We start from the raw sequence: 21,054 nt of genomic DNA on the forward strand, positions 1-21,054 counted from the left end.
TTTAATGAATATAATGGTCACACAACCAAATTTATTCTACTAAATATAGACTGTATTTTCTTACAGGTTTTGTAATTTTTTCCCTACTTCGGAACTTACAAATTAGTAAATTTAAATGACCAAATCACTGGCCACAGTATTTGAAGGAGGATAACATTAAAATAACCTTTTCAAAAACTGTACAGTTAGGTCATTAGAGACACGTGAACTAAACAACACAACTCAAGGAAGCTGGGAAGTATTCTGCCACAGCATATAGTACAACTATCCAAGCATGGAGTAATCTCAAGAAACCAAAATCAGGAGTTGCTTGGCTTCTGGATTGAATGTATATTTCAGAATGATCACAAACTGAGCTGAATGCTTCCAAATAATCTCTGGTGTGGTGAGCGCTTCCAACTACCACTTATGTGCGTACTGTAAAAGCATTTTTGACCTTGGCTAAAAATTATAGGTTTTTACCTTAAGTGGCAAGTCTATACATTTTTCACTGGTGCCAGATCATCAGGCATTTCAAACCATTAAGATGACAGACTATCGGAAGTATACCATATGTTAACTATTTTACACAAATATATAGTAGGGGAGAGTTGGGTAAAACAGGGTAGTTGGGTAGAACGGGGTACCACTGTTATTTTCCGTACACGTGCTGCTATCTGTGTGTACGTTTGGTAAGTTACTCCTCTACACGTCGTCACTAGAGTGAGGTAGTATGAAGTGTCGCACAGTATTCTTTCGTGCGTAATAATGGAAATTACAAATGTATGATGTTTCACTAAAATGTTTAGCGTGTATTGGCTATACAATATTTAATCAGTGGTTGCAGATATATTTTATGGTAAGTTGTATTCAAGTAAAGTATTATATTTGCTATGTTGTGCCATAGTAACCGATGAAATTGACGGGTGTTAAGATTTTCTGTTTTCGTTTTTGCTTGAGAACCTGCATGTAGGGTAAAACAGGGTACACAGGTAATGGGTAAAACGGGGTAGTACCCCGTCTGCCCAATCAGTTTCCTGTTTTAACCATCTTTTCGATCAATTGTGCAAATGACTTTTAAAATTAAAAATAGTATTTTTATGCACACTAAATGTTATACAGAGTTACCTACAGTACATTTATACAGTCACCCAAAAGACAACTACTGACCGAGCTAACTCCAGGCCTTCAGAAACGAGTGTAAATGACACTGTCGGTGATATTCCATTGACTGCTGCAACAACTGACCGAGCTAACTCCAGGCCTTCAGAACCGAGTGGAAATGACACTGTCGGTGATATTCCACTGACTGCTGCAACAACTGACCGAGCTAACTCCAGGCCTTCAGAACCGAGTGGAAATGACAGTGTTGGTAATATTCCTGGGACATCTGGTTTGGTATCTTCACCAACTGAATCTCGTTTAGGCCTATCTTATAAAAACAATCGAAGTGCTTCATCAAACAGTAGCTTCACAATCCACCGACTACAGTGATGCCGATTCCCCATGCCAAAAGAATTCCTGCAGAAGGAAGAGGACGACGACGTGGCAAGGCAGCTGTGCTGACCGACTCGCCATATAAGAACGAACTAATTATAATTCAGTCAGCTTCACCAAAATCTTTAAAAAGGAAAAATGCTGGTGTGTCTAAATCTCAAAACAGTTCTAAAAAACATATGAATAAAGAAGACAGCAACAAATCCATACCAACAGTAACTTTGCGTGTGTCTGATGATGATGACGTTCCTTGCATGTATTGCGCTGAACAGTTCTCCACTTCAAAATCAGCCGAAAGTTGGGTGCAATGCTTAAAGTGTCATTCTTGGAGCCATGAAGGATGTGCTGGTGTAGACACAGATGACTGTAGGCCATGTGAATGTGATTTCTGCCAGTTTGGAATATAGACTCTGGCCTTATTTTGTGTTCTGACGGGCCTACTAAGCCATATTAGGCTAATTAAACAATCATATGTTTTGTCAGATATTTGGGTTAACCGCATATGCAAGGTTGTATTATACATAATTAGATTATGCTATTAGACTAACCACTTCCTCAAAACTAACAGTGATGTGTTATTGTTGTTCAAACAATGTTTGTGATTTTCCGCAATCCAATGTTTTTGTGAAGTTTTACTGCAAATATAGAGGAACATGTAAGGTGAAGGCTTATAAATGAATTTTTTTTCTTAATTCTCATATTTTTACTGACAATTGTATTTATTTGTCACACTACATGTTGTTCAGAATTTGTTATAATGCACATATTTAATCATTTAAAAATCTGCTTTCTGTACCCCGTTTTACCCAACCAGTTGGGTAAAACAGGGTAGTGTGCATACATTCAAATAATGAAAAATCTCTGCAATAATAATATTTCAGAAGACACGGTACTAGTTGCAGAATTAAACTCACATTATAATCTACGCATGCTAATGGTTTCATACATATACCGCAATATTAAAACAATAAATTTAAGCGATTTATACTAAGTACCCCGTTATACCCTACTCTCCCCTACTTATTTATGGATTATACGAATTATGTTTTGCAATTTCACAAGAAAATTTAAATGTTAAATATATAATGTATTAAGTCTTAATTAATGATAAAAAGTAAATAAAAAAATTATTTAAAAAAAAACACATTTACACTTAAAAAATCAGCACATGGTAATAAATGTCTCAAATCACTTTTATCTGCTAAATTACCACCAAAAAAATTTGTCCTGAAAATAAAAGTAATTCTGCATGCTTTTTAATAATAAACAAAATAAATCTCCAGTTAGTATAACAACTGCCGAATATATCAAAAAAATTTTATACTCACTGTTTGAGGAAATCAAATCCATGTACGCATACCAGAATGTTCCCATACGCATCCACTTTCAGCAAGTTTCCATACAATGAGTCGAACCACAGACCTCTGGAAAAGTGTAAAAAAAAAAAGTTCAATTAGTTCTAATTAGTTTTTTTTTTCATTTTTAATGAGAAAAATAAATATATGTGTTGATAACATATAAGTTCAGTCAACGTACTTGTCTACAAAGGAATAGGTAATGAACAGACTGAGGGTCACGTGAGACGGACTCAGCTGCTACTGACAGGGCAGTCAACGCTAACCAAGAAGTGATCAAACACTACCTACCATCACTGATACAATGGGAATGCATGTTGATGACAATCCTATTGTGGCCTGCCTAACTATAAACATTAAAAAAAAAAGCACTAATGCACTTGTCTTACACTTGCAATATTTTAAGTACATACTGCTAGCATTTAGGTATTGTTAAGAATGTTACATAAATCCCTAAATATCTCAACGATACATTCAGACAGTATTTCGTAGCTTCCATTTTTTTTAAAACTTATATGGCACACAAAAGTATATTACTACACAGCAAAGACTTGTTGTAGAGATAAATCTTTATCATTGTATATTTAGGTAAAATACAGAAAACATTTTAAAACAGCATGTATTTAAATACATATTATTTATACATTACTCTCAGGCACTAAAAATTTTTTTGAGTAAAATAAATATGATGTTAAAGATATTTTACTTTTACTACAGAAATTCTTATGACAAGAGAGATCACATTATAGACTACAGAGGGCTTCAAAACATTACAGTCTGACATCGGACACGAGCGTTTCAGCAAGCACAGTCACTAAGAAGCTTTAAAATCAAAATAAGTACTAAGTATGACAAATTTTCAACTTCAATAAGTGTCAAAAACTAAGATAAAATATATACAAGCAAAAAAATTGTGCACATTATATAGTAAACCATGTTAATTCCAGCAAATGAACAACATCCTTTCAAAATTATACCTAATAGCTAAACTCAGAAGTAATGCTAAAAAAATTTATGAAACAAAAATAAAATGTAGATTTTTTTTCATGAACAATGAAAAGTTAATGAATGTAAATCTAACACATTTAACAACTCTGGGTGGATAAAAAAAAAAGGAGTATTTATTAGATGGGTGGAGGGCCTAATGTCTAGTCGACATTGTGAGATATGATGAAGGTTGGTGATAAGGAATCAGCGGAATGATTGGGTGTGAGAAACAGGAGTATCCCTAGAAAATCCACTAGCTCACTGCAATATCTGTCAAGTATCCTTCTTGCAAGAAATCCAGGTTTGACCCTGCCTTGGCTCCAAGAATTCTGTGGGAAATGGCTGAAATCACCACAGTTACTTGTGTAACGAATTTGGTAATTTCCCGTCAGTGGGGAAAAAAATACTAAGTTATAAATGATAGTTTGATCCAATCTCTAATGTTTATTATAAATTACAAGGTGAAGTGTTGTGTACGTAATCAGAAATACTTCAACATGAGAACCTAAGGTACATCACGTCTTCCCCACCAGCACACTCGGAACTGAGCCATCAGGACTCGTGATCCTCTCCAGCCTCCAGACTGGGCCCTTCATGCAGGAGGTGAATGCAGAGCTCACCTGACCGGGAAGGAGGGGTCGTATTCGAAGGCCAGGATCTCCTGTGGGTAGCCCATGGAGACAAGCCGCTCCTTGAGCAAGTTGAAGCCCAAGCGCTCATACTGGGGCGACTTGTACTCTGTGCAAACACACATTCACACTCGTAAGATCTCGTGCAAGATGTGGATATTAATTGTGCTCGCAACAAAATAAAATTTAAAAAAAAACTCTAGAGTGAGGTCATTAGAGACAGGTGAACTCAACAACACAACTCAAGGAAGCTGGGAAGTATTCTGCCACGGCATTTAGTATGTAACTATCCAAGCATGGAGTAATCTCAAGAAACCAGAATCAGGAGTCGCTTGGCTTCTGGATTGTATGTACACTTTAGAATGATCCCAAACCAAGCCGAATACTTCCGAATAATCCCTGGTGTGCTGAGCGCTTCCAACTACCACTTATGTGCGTACTATAAAAGAATTTTTGACCTTAGTTAAAAATTATTGGTTTTACCTTAAGTTTGCTTATTTGGCTTAAGCTGTACATTTATTCGCTGGTGCCAGACCAACAGGCATTTTGAATCGTTAGATACCAGACTATCAGAAGTCTACTGTATAACTATTTTACAAAAATAATTAGTACTTATTTATGGATTAAAAGAATTATATTTTGCAATTTTACAAGAAAATTAAAATATTAAAATGTAATTTAATAAGTGTTATCTAATGATGGAAAGTAAATAAGGAACCAATTACTTAAAAAATACATTTACACTTTCATTCTTCTAAATGTGTGACCTGCTAACAAGTACAGCCGGCATTTAACAAAACTGTGCTGTCGTGTGAGTGACAAAGCAACCGACACGGCCAAAATACTTTCTCTATATTTTGAGTTGTTCAGCTTCAACTTCAAGGGCATGTTGTGAAAGCCCTTCTGACCTTAAGTCGTGTATTATGTTTCTAACATTTCTTTTTTTCTGGCGATGAAACTGCGGCTGTAGTTTGTAGGTCGAATAAGACTCACTCGGTACCTATGACAACTCGCTAACCTAAAAATTTCATCGTTCCAGACAACAAAGATACAAGTACAATTTTGTAAGTTGTCAGAGGATCTAATATGTAGGCTAAACGAGGTTGGTTTTCTTCTCAATGACCATGAGTATGATTGTTTTACTCCTGAACAAAATCATGAAGAGGAAATAAACTCCACGTAGGCAAGTTTGTTGGACTCCCGACCACGTGATGATTTTCGCTGCCAGATCTTTCTTCCCGGTACCTTAACCCTGAGGGTATACCCGGGGAATCGCCAGCACCATAGCAGTTCTTACTGTGTTTCTTGCCCGACTTAATGGGAAATGTTACATCTGTGCCTGAGCACTTGCAACAAACGCCCTTGCCACGTGACTACGTTGGGTTTCGACGGACCCGTAAACAATGATCAATCCCATGCTCATTATTTGTGAGTTCCCATGTCTGGGCGTGGCAGTTTCTAGGGCTGACTAGTCGGTCCCCAAACTTTCTCGACGTTTGCGAGAATAATATCCCTCAGGGAAAGCTTAGTAGAGCTCTGTACTTTAACAGGCATGCCTACTCCAAATATCTGTCAACACACAGTAAGCATAGGCCACCTTTTTTCTGTTCAAAAAAATCTTAAAATTTTGTAACACATGGTACATGGCGTTCTACATAACGGAAAGTATATGTCATCTATTGCTTGGTTTGTTTTCAAAAGTAGTGCGGTGGGTTTCGGTTTTAATTGCCGTCTCCCCTTCCCCCTATTTTTTCTCAAATGTCTTGGTAAGAGTTAATACCGGTATTCTCGGCTTTATGATCCAGTCTTCCTGCGGGTATAAATCTATCGGTTATCGAGTCGAAGGAAGCCTACTCGGCGTTGCGCTGCGCATTATCCTAGTCAACGCATTTGATAGCTAGGGGCAGAGAAATGACGTAACCCAGGATGATAGCAACCTTCACTCCCTTGGTGCACTGTACTAGACCGCTCCCTTCAGTTCATTTCTTACTATAGTCTGTCACACGCTTAGATTGCAGCGCAGAGTAAATGGCGACCTCTGTTGCCACATTCACACTACCCGGCTTGTTAAATTTAAAAATCTTATTTTGCATACCATCTTTAATTATTATAAGTTTTAATATTTTTAATTTTAATATTTTTATTTTTAAGACTATGAATAATTAGTGTCTATTGACAGTATTATTACAGTTGTATTCATTGTAACAAAAAATAATTCAATGCTAAGCACCAATTATTTCACAGGATAAACTATTTGTAGCAAATGGTGTCTATTAATAACAAGGCATTCTATAAATGTGTGCTTTAACCAAAAGAGCAAAAAAATAATATTAAATTATGTAAAGCAATTTGTTGACAGAAACAGTTGAAACGTCTTTCAATTAAAGACTCCTCTGAAACAAAACTTGAATAGTAGCACATGATGCTCTTAATGAAATACAACAGGTAAAATTATTTCAGAAATTCCTCATTTCAAATTTTACTTTATAAAATACAATGTTTCAGACACATTTAAAAAAATTACATTACTAAGTTATGTCTAAAACTACTGTGCTCTATGGTGTATATTAGGCAACAGAACACACTGAAAACAGGACAGCACTAATAGCAGAAATCGTGCATTATGAAAGAGGGTAAATGTACATTAAAATGCACAATGCAATCTAAGGATGAAATGCGCTATAGCTCCCGTGGTTCAGCCGAGTTTTAATTCATCTATCATAAAAATTTACAAGCGCAATAAATATCTCCTTCCAGCGTTTGAAATGTTGCTGTGTTTTCAATAAATATTAATTTTCACGATGTCGTGTGTATTCAGGAAAACTTCCGAGGGAAAAAAAAACTGAGGTAATGCCTCCACTGTCCCCGCAATATTTTCTGGGGTTTAGACCTATAGGTGACCGGTTCTTGCTTCTGCACATGGCTTCGACAGTACTTATGATTTGCCAATGCAACTGCTGAAATCTGCGTATGTAAACCATGGAACGTGACGCAACTAGAGTGAGCCCGACTTTTCATCTTGTCTTGTTACAATTACCTTTGATGGAGCTTTACCTTTAATCTCACTTGAAGATGGGTGCAGCAAGATATACCGAAACGCCGTGCTCACTATTTCCATGGACGTGGCTCACCCAAGTTAGTACATAGTTAATAAATAGCACGTGTGCTTAAAACTAGCGCTTTGACACACACACCCGTTGCTTAAAATTACATATTTAAAAGTACTTCTCAAAAGGGGCGAACACAAAAATATATAATCCTAAAAAGTCCTAAAAAATTCCTAAAAAATATATTATTCCCACCAACAAAAGGAAAGAATTTGAAAGCAAACATCGGGTCGGGCGAAGTTGTTCTATCCTCCACCTCCCCTTTTAGCCCTAAAAAAGGAATTCTGCGTACGCTCCTGCTATTCACGAACACTTAAACAATTGCTGCACTGAAACAGAGATTACAGAGTGATAAGGACGGCTGCGTTCACCATGACAGCCCTATCGGCAATAAGCCGTCCAATTTTGGAGCGACAATGTGCTACCGCGCAGCTTGTTGGCGCTCTAGGTAAACCATTATTCGCCCATGAAGTGGACAGTGTATACCTGTCTCTTTCTATTCCCCGTCGCCGTGGATTGACCTAACACCAGATGTCATCGCAGCTTTTTCCAACGTGCGCGATAACAAGCAGTCCCAACTACTGCATGCACCATAGATAGGTGCATCTGTATTTCTCGAATACATTTCGTGTTCAGGTATTTTAGAGAACACTGTAGCTTTTTCTTAGAGTTATGGCGAATTGTGTGTGTGCATAAGCACGGCCCTATCGAGCGCGGGAGAACACCTCTCACCACCCACAGCCAATAACTCTTAAGAAAAAGCTACAGTTTTTTGTGAAATACCTTGACACGAACTGTATTAGCGAAATACAGGTGTCCCTAACCGTCGAGCATGGTTGTGTGTTTTTGAGCTGGTGTCGTGAGCTTTAGAGCTTTCTTTCGAGGATTATCAGGGCTTTGTTGAGGAATAAGTTCTTTAAATGATTCTTGCAGCGGGGACGATCGAATCAAAACAATTTCTTGCACTTGCACTATCGCTGGTTTTAGAATGAGTAGCAAACAATGGACAACAAAGATTAAGAATGTGTGTTTTGTCACGTTATGCTGTGAAGTGAAGGTAACATTTATATATTTAAATAATATATTGTGGATAATTAGTTAATGTTAGTATTGATAAAAGAAGACTGTTTCTAGTTGTTGGCGAAATCCGTTGGCCTGAAATAGCAAAACGCAGTCGCAACGACGGCAGCACATGTGGCGACATTTGAAACAGCGGTGACCGTGGGAGAGGTTGACGGCGCCAGATGGGGCGAGCGGAGACCAACTACAATGATTCGTTCCTTTTTTTCCTTCGTCTTTAAAATCGTTATAACCCTCCCTACTCCACGTACATCTCGTGCAAACTCACAAGCTCATTCAAGACTTCAGTTGAACTTCGGGCCTACTCAGTACTGCTTAAATACAGAAAGGTTATACACGCTATTGTATTGATCGCACGGCTGTACTGCACTCGTTATAGCCTGTCTCGCGCTTGCATTGCAGTACTCAGATACTATCCGGATTGTTAATATTAAAAGCCTCATTTTGTTTGCCATCTTTAAGTCTAATAAGTTTTAGTATTTTTGATATTTAAACATCTTAGCTCTAGATACACGGACATTGGCAGAAATAATTTCGTGAAAATGGAACGCAAATCGATAAACGGAAATGTCACACAAAGATGGCGGACCCACGAGTAGATACATAAATCCATACATATATACCATATATAGTCACTTTCGTAAACATTAGGGTACATACAAACGTATTGGTGTGCAAAATGGAACTTTATTATATTGAAACTAACCTGGAATGTATTTGGTAAACTAAAATAGTCATAGTAAAAATAACCTCAAGTTTTAAAATACGTAAGAAAAATGGCAGTACACTGTTGATAATACATAGGTCTCCTTCCCTAGCCCCAATTGTCTTAATAGCGCAGAGGTAAAAAAGTGGTTGATAAACTATGGGTGAATTTTTGAAAACGTGGTCAAACCACGTCGCGGAAAAACTTTTCATTTATTTAATTAAGTAATAGATACTGGATTATACAATGTGTACTTTACGCAAATATATATGAATAAATTTTATTTGCCTATCTCAATGCTATATTATTAAATACATAGCTCAGTCCATTGTATTGATTATTTCATATTAGGTAAACCCATATCCTTTATTTTATACTTTTAATTAAAAAAATTAATAATCAATCACGTTTATTAGGAAATGAAAGTCCATGAATCATCAAAGGCATTAAAAATAAAACTTTTTCATAGTACTACTATCCTTTAATACATTATGTTATAATTTATAATCATTTAACATGTGCAGAAACTTTAAAGTATTAACGATTGAATAAATTTTAATAAGATGGACTGTGTTTTTAATAAAAATTTGTTGGCGTAAATAAGGTCCAACGCTGGAGTTAAGTATTTTTTTTCACGTCTTTTCTGCTTTTTTTCGGAGCAATTTCATTATATAGTTTAACATTTCGCTCTTGAAATAGAATGATTCTATAATCGACGTAGCTGCTCCACATCGAATTCTAGCGGTGGGTGCGGAAACTACGTGTGATTCGCGTCCATAAATTTAGTTAAAAACACAATTTGTATATATGTAATTATCATGCTCAGCATAATTTTAAAGATTTCTAAGTTCAATTTCGTGTCCGAGTTTCGTATTTTAAGTTTACTTGCAACATGAGAACACATGAATCTGCTCATTACCGAGGTTAGATGTTACACATCACTTGCGAGTATTAAAAGACTAGCTCACATAGTTTTTTTTTATTTTTACTATTTATTAATTATAAGACCATAAATTAGTGTATAATGATAGTATATTATTACAATTGAAGTAATTCCGGCAAAATAATTATTCAATGCTAACATGCTAAATACCAATTATTATTTCACAGGAGAAGCTATTTGTAGCAGTCGGTCACTCTTAATAACCAGGCATTTAATTAAATTATGTGCTATACTCAAAAGAGCAAACAATTTTAGTATTAAATGATACAAAAAACTGTTAAAAAATAGTTTAAACCAAGATAGCGTCTTCCAATTACGACTCTTTAGATTTTTAAATTAGAATATTATCAAATGATAATCTTAATGAAATACAACCGGTAAAATGTATTTCCAAAATTCTCATTTCAAATCTTACCTTACCAAATATAATGTTTCAGATATATTTTTAAAAAATTACATTAAATTACAAAGAAGTGTCTAAAACTTTAGTGCTCTACCTGTATTGTGTGTTATCTGGTGGTAACAGAGCACACCCGAACAAGGACAGAGCTAATGGCAGAAACCGTGAATTGGAGGGGAAAAAAAGAAAAAAGTAATTTAAAAACGACTTCAAAGGATTAGACGCGCTATAGACTGCACAGCGGTATAATTGCATCACTGTGTTTGAAATGAATAATAAGTGGATCTATTTCCCGGGGCCGATATCGTGTGTCCATGACGACAGCCCAACACGAAAGACCGGTACTAACTCAACACCGAGTCATTTTTATTAAGTGGTTACAAGTAGGTTGAATGTAACTGTGGAGGTCAATCGTCTGAAGTCTTTCTGCAAATAACGGCACGAATAATTCATGGCTATATGTGGCTACAGGATGCATTACGTACAGAAAATAAGTAAGGAGGGCGCAAAATATAATAAAATTAATTCAGTGTCCGTTAAGCCCGCTGAGCCTGCAGTCTTCAGCATTATGTATTGCGTGTTTAAAGAAAGAAAAGTTGTGAACTGGAAATATTCGATAAAAATTGTGTAACTTTCAAGACATTAATTATTAATTGAAAACAAGGTAAGACTATATGATAAGCACTAGCTCTAATGGCGTCGAAATATCAGTCAGAATATTAATAGGTCATATTTTCTATTTTGGGACTGAATCATTATGACGCGGGAAAGGGACTACAACATGGACGATGTTGTAGTTGCAAAAAATCGCCGATAGGCTAGTGACATAACAGCAATAAAATTGTTTGCTACTGGTAACATTAGTCAAGCTTCGCAGTCACATTGTGCTGCTGTTGGCTCCTAAAGTACTTATTGCAAACAGCTAAGTACTTATAATTAACTCACCCGCCAGCGTGTAGTCCATATCGAAGCCATAGAACTTGATGTTTTCGAGGTGCAGGCTGCGGTTCACGAATATCCTGCAACAATTGTCAGTGGATTAATCATCTTACTCGTGTCCATTAACTCTCACAGTGTTAGCGCCTTTTGGCTAACCGCGGGACGTTTAGGTACATATATAAATATAAACATGCAGCTAAAATCTTGCCCCATCCTGAATGTGGTGAATACGTAACATAAAGATTTTGCAAACGCATCTTACAACTTATTAAATAAGTAGTTTCCATTTCAAGGATTAATTTTTTTCACGTATAATTATATATATATATCTGCGTGTGTGTGTTTATTTAATTTCCAATAGCGAACGGTAGATACATAACTAAACATAGATATAAGGATAAAATATAAGATTCCTTGTCGAAAATCAAGTCAAAAGCAGGGATTTAGAATTTTTTTTCCTGAGTCTTTTTCGCTTTTATCAGAGCCGTTTCAATATATAGTTTAAACGTTCGCTCTTGAAATAGAATACGTAGCTTCTGCGGGGGCGGATGCAGTACTATGTGTGATTAGCGTCCAGAAATTTAGTTGAACCCCAATTGGCGTGTATGTCGTTATCATGCTCGGCATTATCATTGAATATATATAACTTATAGAAGTCGCGAGGGGATAGGATTTATTATTCCAATTTTCGGATCCAAAACTGTGGTAGTTGTTAGCTCCGCCGCTAGACAGCTCTTCTTTCCACAAGAGGGTACTCGTAGTTACCAGCTTCCACGCCAGAGCGCTGTAGCGTCGCTTTTTTCAAGGTCGTGCGCGTAATTCTCTGTCTCACTCTATCGAGAGGCGGTGCCTTTTGTTGAAATCCGAGCGCTTAGATACGGGCGGGTGCAACTGAATTGGAGGAGTACGACCACCGAAAAAAAAAAGTGTGGTTAAAAGATGCCAACATCAAAAATTAATTTTAATAATAAGATTACAGAAATTTCTTAAACGTAATAACGTAAAAAAAAAAATACTGACAATCGTAGTTCAGAATTTATAAAATGTTGTGTTAACGGAGTGGCGCATTGAGTAAAATGGCAAAAAATAATTTGGAATAATTCTTGACAACGTTAAATGATTTTGGTAGCTATGAAACAACTAATGACTGTTCAAACGCGTGCACGTGTTATTAATAACTGAAACTAATGATATGATGTCATACTTTGTGGCTATGCAGTTTAAAATTTTTTTAACATAAGATGAAGTATTTTTACATAATGTTTTTGGTTGTTTCGTAATTCAAAATAAATAATCTTAAACGTTATATGGTGAATATTCCCAGTAACGAATGACCAAAAAAAAAAATCAATTTTGCCAACATTGATCTGAAAAGTTAACGATTTACTATGTTAAGTTGCTTATAAATAACGCACATTTCCCGGATCTCCAAAGAAAATAAGAGTATTTGTTATAGCATTGAGTTCCCACTCTTTATATTCCTTGCTTTGAGGTTAGATACACAAGTTATGCTCGTAAAAACGATGCGCAAGTATTTTGAATACATATATATTTTCTTTTAATAACCGAAAGGTAAATATTATTTCCATGAACTATAATACAATTCTTTAAACACAGACAACATATCAGAGCTATTTTTCGTTTATTATTCGATCTGGCGTGATAAATATTATATTTTAAAAACAGTTTGTGGATTTTTAATATAAAATAAATATTTATTTATGACATCAATTTAAGTTGTTCAAAAAATTCACTTTGGTATGAATTCAACCAAATTCATGTTATTCAGGGCACAAAATTAGAAACTACCAAAAAAGATTGCGGTTTTGTGTAAATCTGTGCACGGACTTAGTAAGTGATATATTTATAATTCCTCATTTTAGCAACCCATTTTAACACACGAGAAAAATGATTTTATACTAAAAATTATTATGTTAAACCATTAATTAGCAGGAAACATGTATGAATAATCTATTTAAATTTGCATTTGAACAGTGAATATTATTTTGCAATAATAAATATATTTTATCATCGTATATTACGGATGAAAAGTTTGTATTTCCATCTAATCAGAAGAATTATGACACAGTTAATTAAATTGCTTTACAAGTTTTTATTCACATGAAAATCATTAAAAATTGGTTGGGAAGTTATATAAATATACAAAAACAAATCATTATACATACAATTTTATTATCTTAGTGGATTTAAATTAATGGTGTCCCAGTGACTACTGCGAAGAAAAAGGTCTTGCGAAAGGTTTCCTCGTAATTGAAATTCGTCAAAAAAAATCTATCTCTCATTTTTGGTGACATTTCTGACAAGTGGTACGATCAAATTTGAGACTGGCAAATGAATGTTGTGAAGCAATAAACGAAATATCACATTCGTGAACTACAAATGTATAATTGTTTTTATTTTATAATAAAAGTGTATCTAATAACCCGTGGCTTTGCTCACGTAATTTCCGGGTATTGCTGATATTCTACCATTTTAAGAAAAGTATGTAGGTATTAAATTCCAAAGATTTTTGAAGAATTATACACAAAGAACTGTCAAGTATAGAACATATTTAATAAATAAAAATATTTTTACGACTTATTTTTAATTGGTTTAGCGTAAGTCTATTTTAACTTTTATTTAAAATTAAGTACCTACCTTATTTTCTATCTCCCGGTTTAGTGACTTTGAGAATATATTTTTCCTTGATGAAATCTTAACTCTTTTCCATCTGACGAAGAAGCCAATTAAAAAATATACTAAGACTCGCGCACTTATTGTATGTTAAGACTGCCATCGTTTTAAATTACTGTAATTTTTTTAGTTATAGTCATGCTTAGGATAATAACATAATATGCCTTATTACGCATACATTTCAGTATTCATGAAACCAATGCATTTTTATTTGAAATGTAGAGCAGTTACCAAATTTCTTATCTCGCATATTGATTTTTTGGTATGGCTAGTATTACTTAAACTAAATTTTTGAATTTTCACTGATGTACTCTTTTCCCTTTTCTATGTGATTTAAAAAATATAGCAATATACGTAAACCAATTAAACCAAAATCATCCTGAATTTTTATTACCGAAAAAAGTTAAATACAAAAAAATTTAATATGCGTATTTTAATATTGAATTTATATATATCTTGCCAATACTGATTTAGTGGGTTCCATTTTTTATTTTTAAAAATAATATCTACCCTGTTTTACTACTTAATAGATAACGTTGAATAAGAGAAGGTTGTTTAAGGTATGTTGATTTTCCTTGCCAATATCTAAAAGTAAATTTGTACAAACGCGAAATATAGTTTAAATAAGTATTTTACTTTTAAAATAAAACCATATTTTGAACGGAACACTGACTATTGGCCCAATACAAAGTTTTAATAGCTAATTTTCACTTCACTCAGGTAAAGAATACCATCATTCAGTGATTTCCGTGGCTAGCTTCTTTTGGGATTTCATCATTCTCAAACGACGGTAAGGGAAGCTCCTCTTCAAGGTCGCCTAACGATGCTGATAAGACCTGCCGGGTAATTTGAATCGTTGGTCTGGGATTTTCGAAGGGGGGGGGGGGGGGGGTGAAGGATGATGTCACGACTGGGCTGGTTAACCTAGTTCTGCCAAATACCGCCAGGGGCGTATACGGCCGATACCCAGCGATGAAAGCGATCGCAGCGGCGGAGCTTGGAACTACAACAATTCTTCTTAGAAACCGGACAGAAAATTTAACCTGGGCTCGCGACTTCTATACATTATATATATTCAATGGCATTATTGTAAATATTTCCACGTTAAATTTCGTGTCCGAGATTCGTATTATAAGCAACATGAGAACACGAATTTAATCGCTACCGAGGTCAGATGTTTACAAATCATTTGGAGTACTGAAAGACACGTTCTCATTTTTTTTTTAAATTACCATTTGTTAATTCTTTTAAAACCATAAATTGGTGTTATTCTAACAAAAAATATATATATTAAATGCTGAAATATTTAAGGAAATACGTGGTGTAGACACCTCGCGGCGAGGCATGGCACAGTGCGCGCGCTGGCGGCTAGCGGCTGCAAGGTCGCCGCACAATACCTCTCACACAGTGATTACGGACCTGCTCCCGCCTACAGCGACGCTCACGCTACATCAGCTGCGGCGATCGCCGTGATTCAGTCCTGCGCGAGGTCTGGCTCGCAGAATACGATACATCCAGCGGGCGGCAGCTCAAACAGCCCGATATGTACCCAAGCTGTGTTTCAATTCGACACGACAGATAGCGCAATAGCTAGCTGGTTCTTTTGGAAATTCATAGAAACCACCTACCCGGACACACACGGTGCGCAGAGCTTCAGGAAAAACAACGCGATTTCAAACTACTCAAGATATCCGATTACGAAAAGCGTTTAAAAAATTCGCTGAAGACAGAAACGTACTTTTGATTTCGGATTAAATTTTTAAACTGTGTTTTTATAAGTGTGAAAATTGCTAAAATGCGCGTTTTCGGAGTAATTTTTAGGCTAAGAACAACCGGTACAGATTCTTGAAATCTCTTAAGGGACTTGCATTACACCTTTATCTTTATTCCTCCGCCATATCATTGAATATATATAATGTATAGAAGTCGCGAGCCCAGGTTAAATTTTCTGTCCGGTTTCTCAGAAGAATTGTTGTAGTTCCAAGCTCCGCCGCTGCGATCGCTTTCATCGCTGGGTATCGGCCGTATACGCCCCTGGTGGTATTTGGCAGAACTAGGTTAACCAGCCCAGTCGTGACATCATCCTTCATCCCCCCCCCCCCCCCCCCCACAACCAACCCTTCGAAAATCCAAGACCAACGATTCAAATTACCCGGCAGGTCTTATCAGCATCGTTAGGCGACCTTGAAGAGGAGCTTCCTTTACCGTCGTTTGAGAATGATGAAATCCCAAAAGAAGCTAGCCACGGAAATCACTGAATGATGGGATTCTGTACCCGAGTGAAGTGAAAATTAGCTATTAAAACTTTGTATTGGGCCAATAGTCAGTGTTCCGTTCAAAATATTTTTAACTATATTTCGCATTTGTACAAATTTACTTTTAGATATTGGCAAGGAAAATCAACATACCTTAAACAACCTTCTCTTATTCAACGTTATCTATTAAGTAGTAAAAGGGGTAGATATTATTTTAAAAAATAAAAAAATGGAACGCACTAAATAAGTATTGGCAAGATATATATAAATTCAATAATAAAATACGCATATTAAAATTTTTTGTATTTAACTTTTTTCGGTAATAAAAATTCAGGATGATTTTGGTTTAATTGGTTTACGTATATTGCTATATTTTTTAAATCACATAGAAAAGGGAAAAGAGTACATCAGTGAAAATTCAAAAATTTAGTTTAAGTAATACTAGCCATACCAAAAAATCAATATGCGAGATAAGAAATTTGGTAACTGGCCTAACTGCTCTACATTTCAAATAAAAATGCATTGGTTTCATGAATACTGAAATGTATGCGTAATAAGGCATATTATGTTATTATCCTAAGCATGACTATAACTAAAAAAATTACAGTAATTTAAAACGATGGCAGTCTTAACATACAATAAGTGCGCGAGTCTTAGTTTATATTTTAATTGGCTTCTTCGTCAGATGGAAAAGAGTTAAGATTTCATCAAGGAAAAATATATTCTCAAAGTCACTAAACCGGGAGATAGAAAATAAGGTAGGTACTTAATTTTAAATAAAAGTTAAAATAGGCTTACGCTAAACCAATTAAAAATAAGTCGTAAAAATATTTTTATTTATTAAATATGTTCTATACTTGACAGTTCTTTGTGTATAATTCTTCAAAAATCTTTGGAATTTAATACCTACATACTTTTCTTAAAATGGTAGAATATCAGCAATACCCGGAAATTACGTGAGCGAAGCCACGGGTTATTAGATATACTTTTACTATAAAATAAAAACAACTATATATTTGTAGTTCACGAATGTGATATTTTGTTTATTGCTTCACAATATTCATTTGCCAGTCTCAAATTTCATCCTACCACTTGTCAGAAATGTCACCAAAAATGAGAGATAGATTTTTTTTTTGACGAATTTCAATTACGAGGAAACCTTTCGCAAGATTTTTTTTCTTCGGAGTAGTCACTGGGACACCATTAATTTAAATCCACTAATATAATAAAATTGTATGTATAATGATTTGTTTTTGTATATTTATATAACTTCCCAACCAATTTTTAATGATTTTCATGTGAATAAAAACTTGTAAAGCAATTTAATTAACTGTGTCATAATTCTTCTGATTAGATGGAAATACAAACTTTTCATCCGTAATATACGATGATAAAATATATTTATTATTGCAAAATAATATTCACTGTTCAAATGCAAATTTAAATAGATTATTCATAAATGTTTCCTGCTAATTAATGGTTTAACATAATAATTTTTAGTATAAAATCCTTTTTCTCTTGTGTTAAAATGGGTTGCTAAAATGAGGAATTATAAATATATCACTTACTAAGTCCGTTCACAGATTTACACAAAACAGCAATGTAGATAATCTTTTTTGGAAGTTTCTAATTTTCTGCCCTGAATAACATGAATTTGGTTGAATTCATACCAAAGTGAATTTTTTGAACAACTTAAATTGATGTCATAAATAAATATTTATTTTATAATAAAAATCCACAAACTGTTTTTAAAATATAATATTTATCACGCCAGATGGAATAATAAACAAAAAATAGCTCTGATATGTTGTCTGTGTTTAAATAATTGTATTATATTTCATGGAAATAATATTTACCTTTCGGTTATTAAAAGAAAATATATTTGTATTCAAAATACTTGCGCATCGTTTTTACGAGCATAACTTGTGTATCTAACCTCAAAGCAAGGAATATAAAGAGTGGGAACTCAATGCTATAACAAATACTCTTATTTTCTTTGGAGATCCGGGAAATGTGCGTTATTTATAAGCAACTTAACATAGTAAATCGTTAACTTTTCAGATCAATGTTGGCAAAATTGATTTTTTTTTTGGTCATTCGTTACTGGGAATATTCACCATATAACGTTTAAAATTATTTATTTTGAATTACGAAACAACCAAAACATTATGTAAAAATGCTTCATCTTATGTTAAAAAAAATTATAAACTGCATAGCCACAAAGTATGACATCATACCATTAGTTTCAGTTACTAATAACAACACGTGCACGCGTTTGAACAGTCATCACAGCCATAGTTGTTTCATAGCTACCAAAATCATTCAACGTCAAGAATTATTCCAAATTATGTTTTGCCATTTTACTCAATGCGCCACTCCGTTAACACAACATTTTATAAATTCTGAACTACGAATGTCAGTATTTTTTTTTACGTTATTACGTTTAAGAAATTTCTGTAGTTTTCTTATAATTAAAACTTAAATTTTGATGTTGGCATCTTTTAACCGCACTTTTTTTTTTCGGTGGCCGTACTTCTCTATTTCAGTTGCGCCCGCCCGTATCTGAGCGCTCGGATTTCAACAAAAGGCACCGCCTCTCGATAGAGTGAGACAGAGAATTACGCGCATGACCTTGACAAAAGCGACGCTACAGCGCTCTAGCGTGGAAGCTGGTAACTACGATCACCCTCTTGTGGAAAGAAGAGCTGTCTAGCGGCGGAGCTAACAACTACCACAGTTTTGGATCCGAAAATTGGAATAATAAATCCTATCCCCTCGCTACTTCTCTAAGTTATATATATTCAATGGCCATATAATGTTACGGTCACCGCTCAAATTTCTCAGTCGTCTTGTGACGACGAGAAGACTGCGCATCAGTTTAGAGCATTGCGCTTAGAGGCGATACCACGCTAGAAATACCAGCGAGCGTCGCGCTTATCATCCCGCCTCACTAATACATATAAGTACACCCCGACTAAACGAACCGAAATGTTTGTTACGATAAAACGAATAAATTAAATAATAAAAGAAGTAAAAACAGTCATTTTTTATATTATTGTTTGTTCCATTATTATTAAATATAGATGTTATGGAAATGTGTTATTACCTGATCGTTTCTGTAACTGAAGAAAATGAAATTAACAGGTATAATATAGTCCATAATGTAAGTATAAATTCTTATTAACGAAAAGAAAATCTTTTCAGCATTTTGAGATTATATCGAGCATACTGGCAAAGAACAAAAGTATTGAATTCATTTATATTATTAGTTATTATTATTATTATTATTATTATACTATGCGAGACTGATAGTTATCTAATGCCTCCGTTCGAGCTTAAAAAACCGTTGACACTCGATATTTTTCTTCAAAACATTGTACCATCACGCACTTCCGATAACGTTACTTCATTTGTAGATTCATAGATGGTAGTGTTGTAGTCGGCGATTTTATGCGGGTGTTTCCAGTCTAAGTTACGTGGTAGTTGGATATATCTTCTATCGTGTAAGTTGGCATAACAAGCCAAATATGATTACAGGTGATGGAAGACATTGAACATTTTTGCCATTACAGCCAAATTGTGATTCATATCAATAACTTCAACTTCAGACTCGTAACTCCATACACTCCCCGATGTATTCGATTTATGGTAGATTGTCTTCTTTCATCCTAAAATGAAGTTACGGCAGAGGTAGATATGAACTATGTAAACGAAGAATAAAAATAAGATGTAGGCTACCCTCTGAAAGTTGTTCGAAATGTTTTCAGTTTTTAAATAGTGGACCACGCAACAAAATAACATTTTTATATGTGATACATCTACTAATTATACACCCACGGAAGACAAATAAGTATAGCATGAAAAGACCTAAACACTCAATAGAATGAAACAATGTCTGCCCGCGCTCTCGGTTTCTTCACTGTATACATAAACTAAGCCAATCACGAAACACATACATGTTTTAACGCACAACTGGACTTGAAATTGTTTTCGCAAAATACGCACGCCCCCACCAATAAGATGAACTCCATCCAGGTGGAAACAGGTATTCGGCACGGAGACTACGTGTACACTCCGTGCGCAGAGCAGCGAGCGCACAGGAGCGTAACTAGGCTAGTTCCACCCGGGGCAAGAACTCATCTTGACATACAACCCCCCCCCCCCCCCCCCTCCTTTTTTTCCCCCAATTTTTTTTCAAAGCAACCAAACCAAAACCTTTTCCGACAACACTTCATGTCATATTAATCCCACAACTCCATTTTTTTTTTTTAATTCAATTTAGGTCGTAAATAAATCTACATCGCTAGTTGTATGGTACGCGAAAAATACCAGTTTTTTTTTTTTTAATATTTGACGATATACATGTATATATCTTTCAATACAAATAATTCAGTTCATGTGTCGCCCAACTTTTAAATGTGTTGTAACACTATGATAGTCGAGTCTGGCGTCTTCCCCCCCCCCCCCCCCCCCCCCCCCCCCC

The 21,054-nt window shown here is 35.1% G+C and overlaps 1 protein-coding gene across 3 annotated transcripts in view; it reads right to left on the reverse strand.

Moving 5' to 3' along the window:
• LOC134530580 (cytosolic purine 5'-nucleotidase) overlaps positions 1-21,054 on the reverse strand; it is a 150,298-nt gene that overhangs the window by 13,151 nt on the left and 116,093 nt on the right. For all 3 annotated transcript variants that reach the window (XM_063365551.1, XM_063365550.1, XM_063365552.1), the window contains 3 exons: positions 11,629-11,702; positions 4,439-4,556; positions 2,805-2,900 (listed from right to left, as the gene is read on the reverse strand). In XM_063365551.1, coding sequence (XP_063221621.1) covers positions 2,805-2,900; positions 4,439-4,556; positions 11,629-11,702 — 288 coding nt within the window. The remainder of the gene's footprint in view (positions 1-2,804; positions 2,901-4,438; positions 4,557-11,628; positions 11,703-21,054) is intronic.

Source organism: Bacillus rossius, chromosome 3 (genome assembly GCF_032445375.1).
Source record: "Bacillus rossius redtenbacheri isolate Brsri chromosome 3, Brsri_v3, whole genome shotgun sequence".
Classification (NCBI taxonomy): Eukaryota; Metazoa; Arthropoda; class Insecta; order Phasmatodea; family Bacillidae; genus Bacillus; species Bacillus rossius.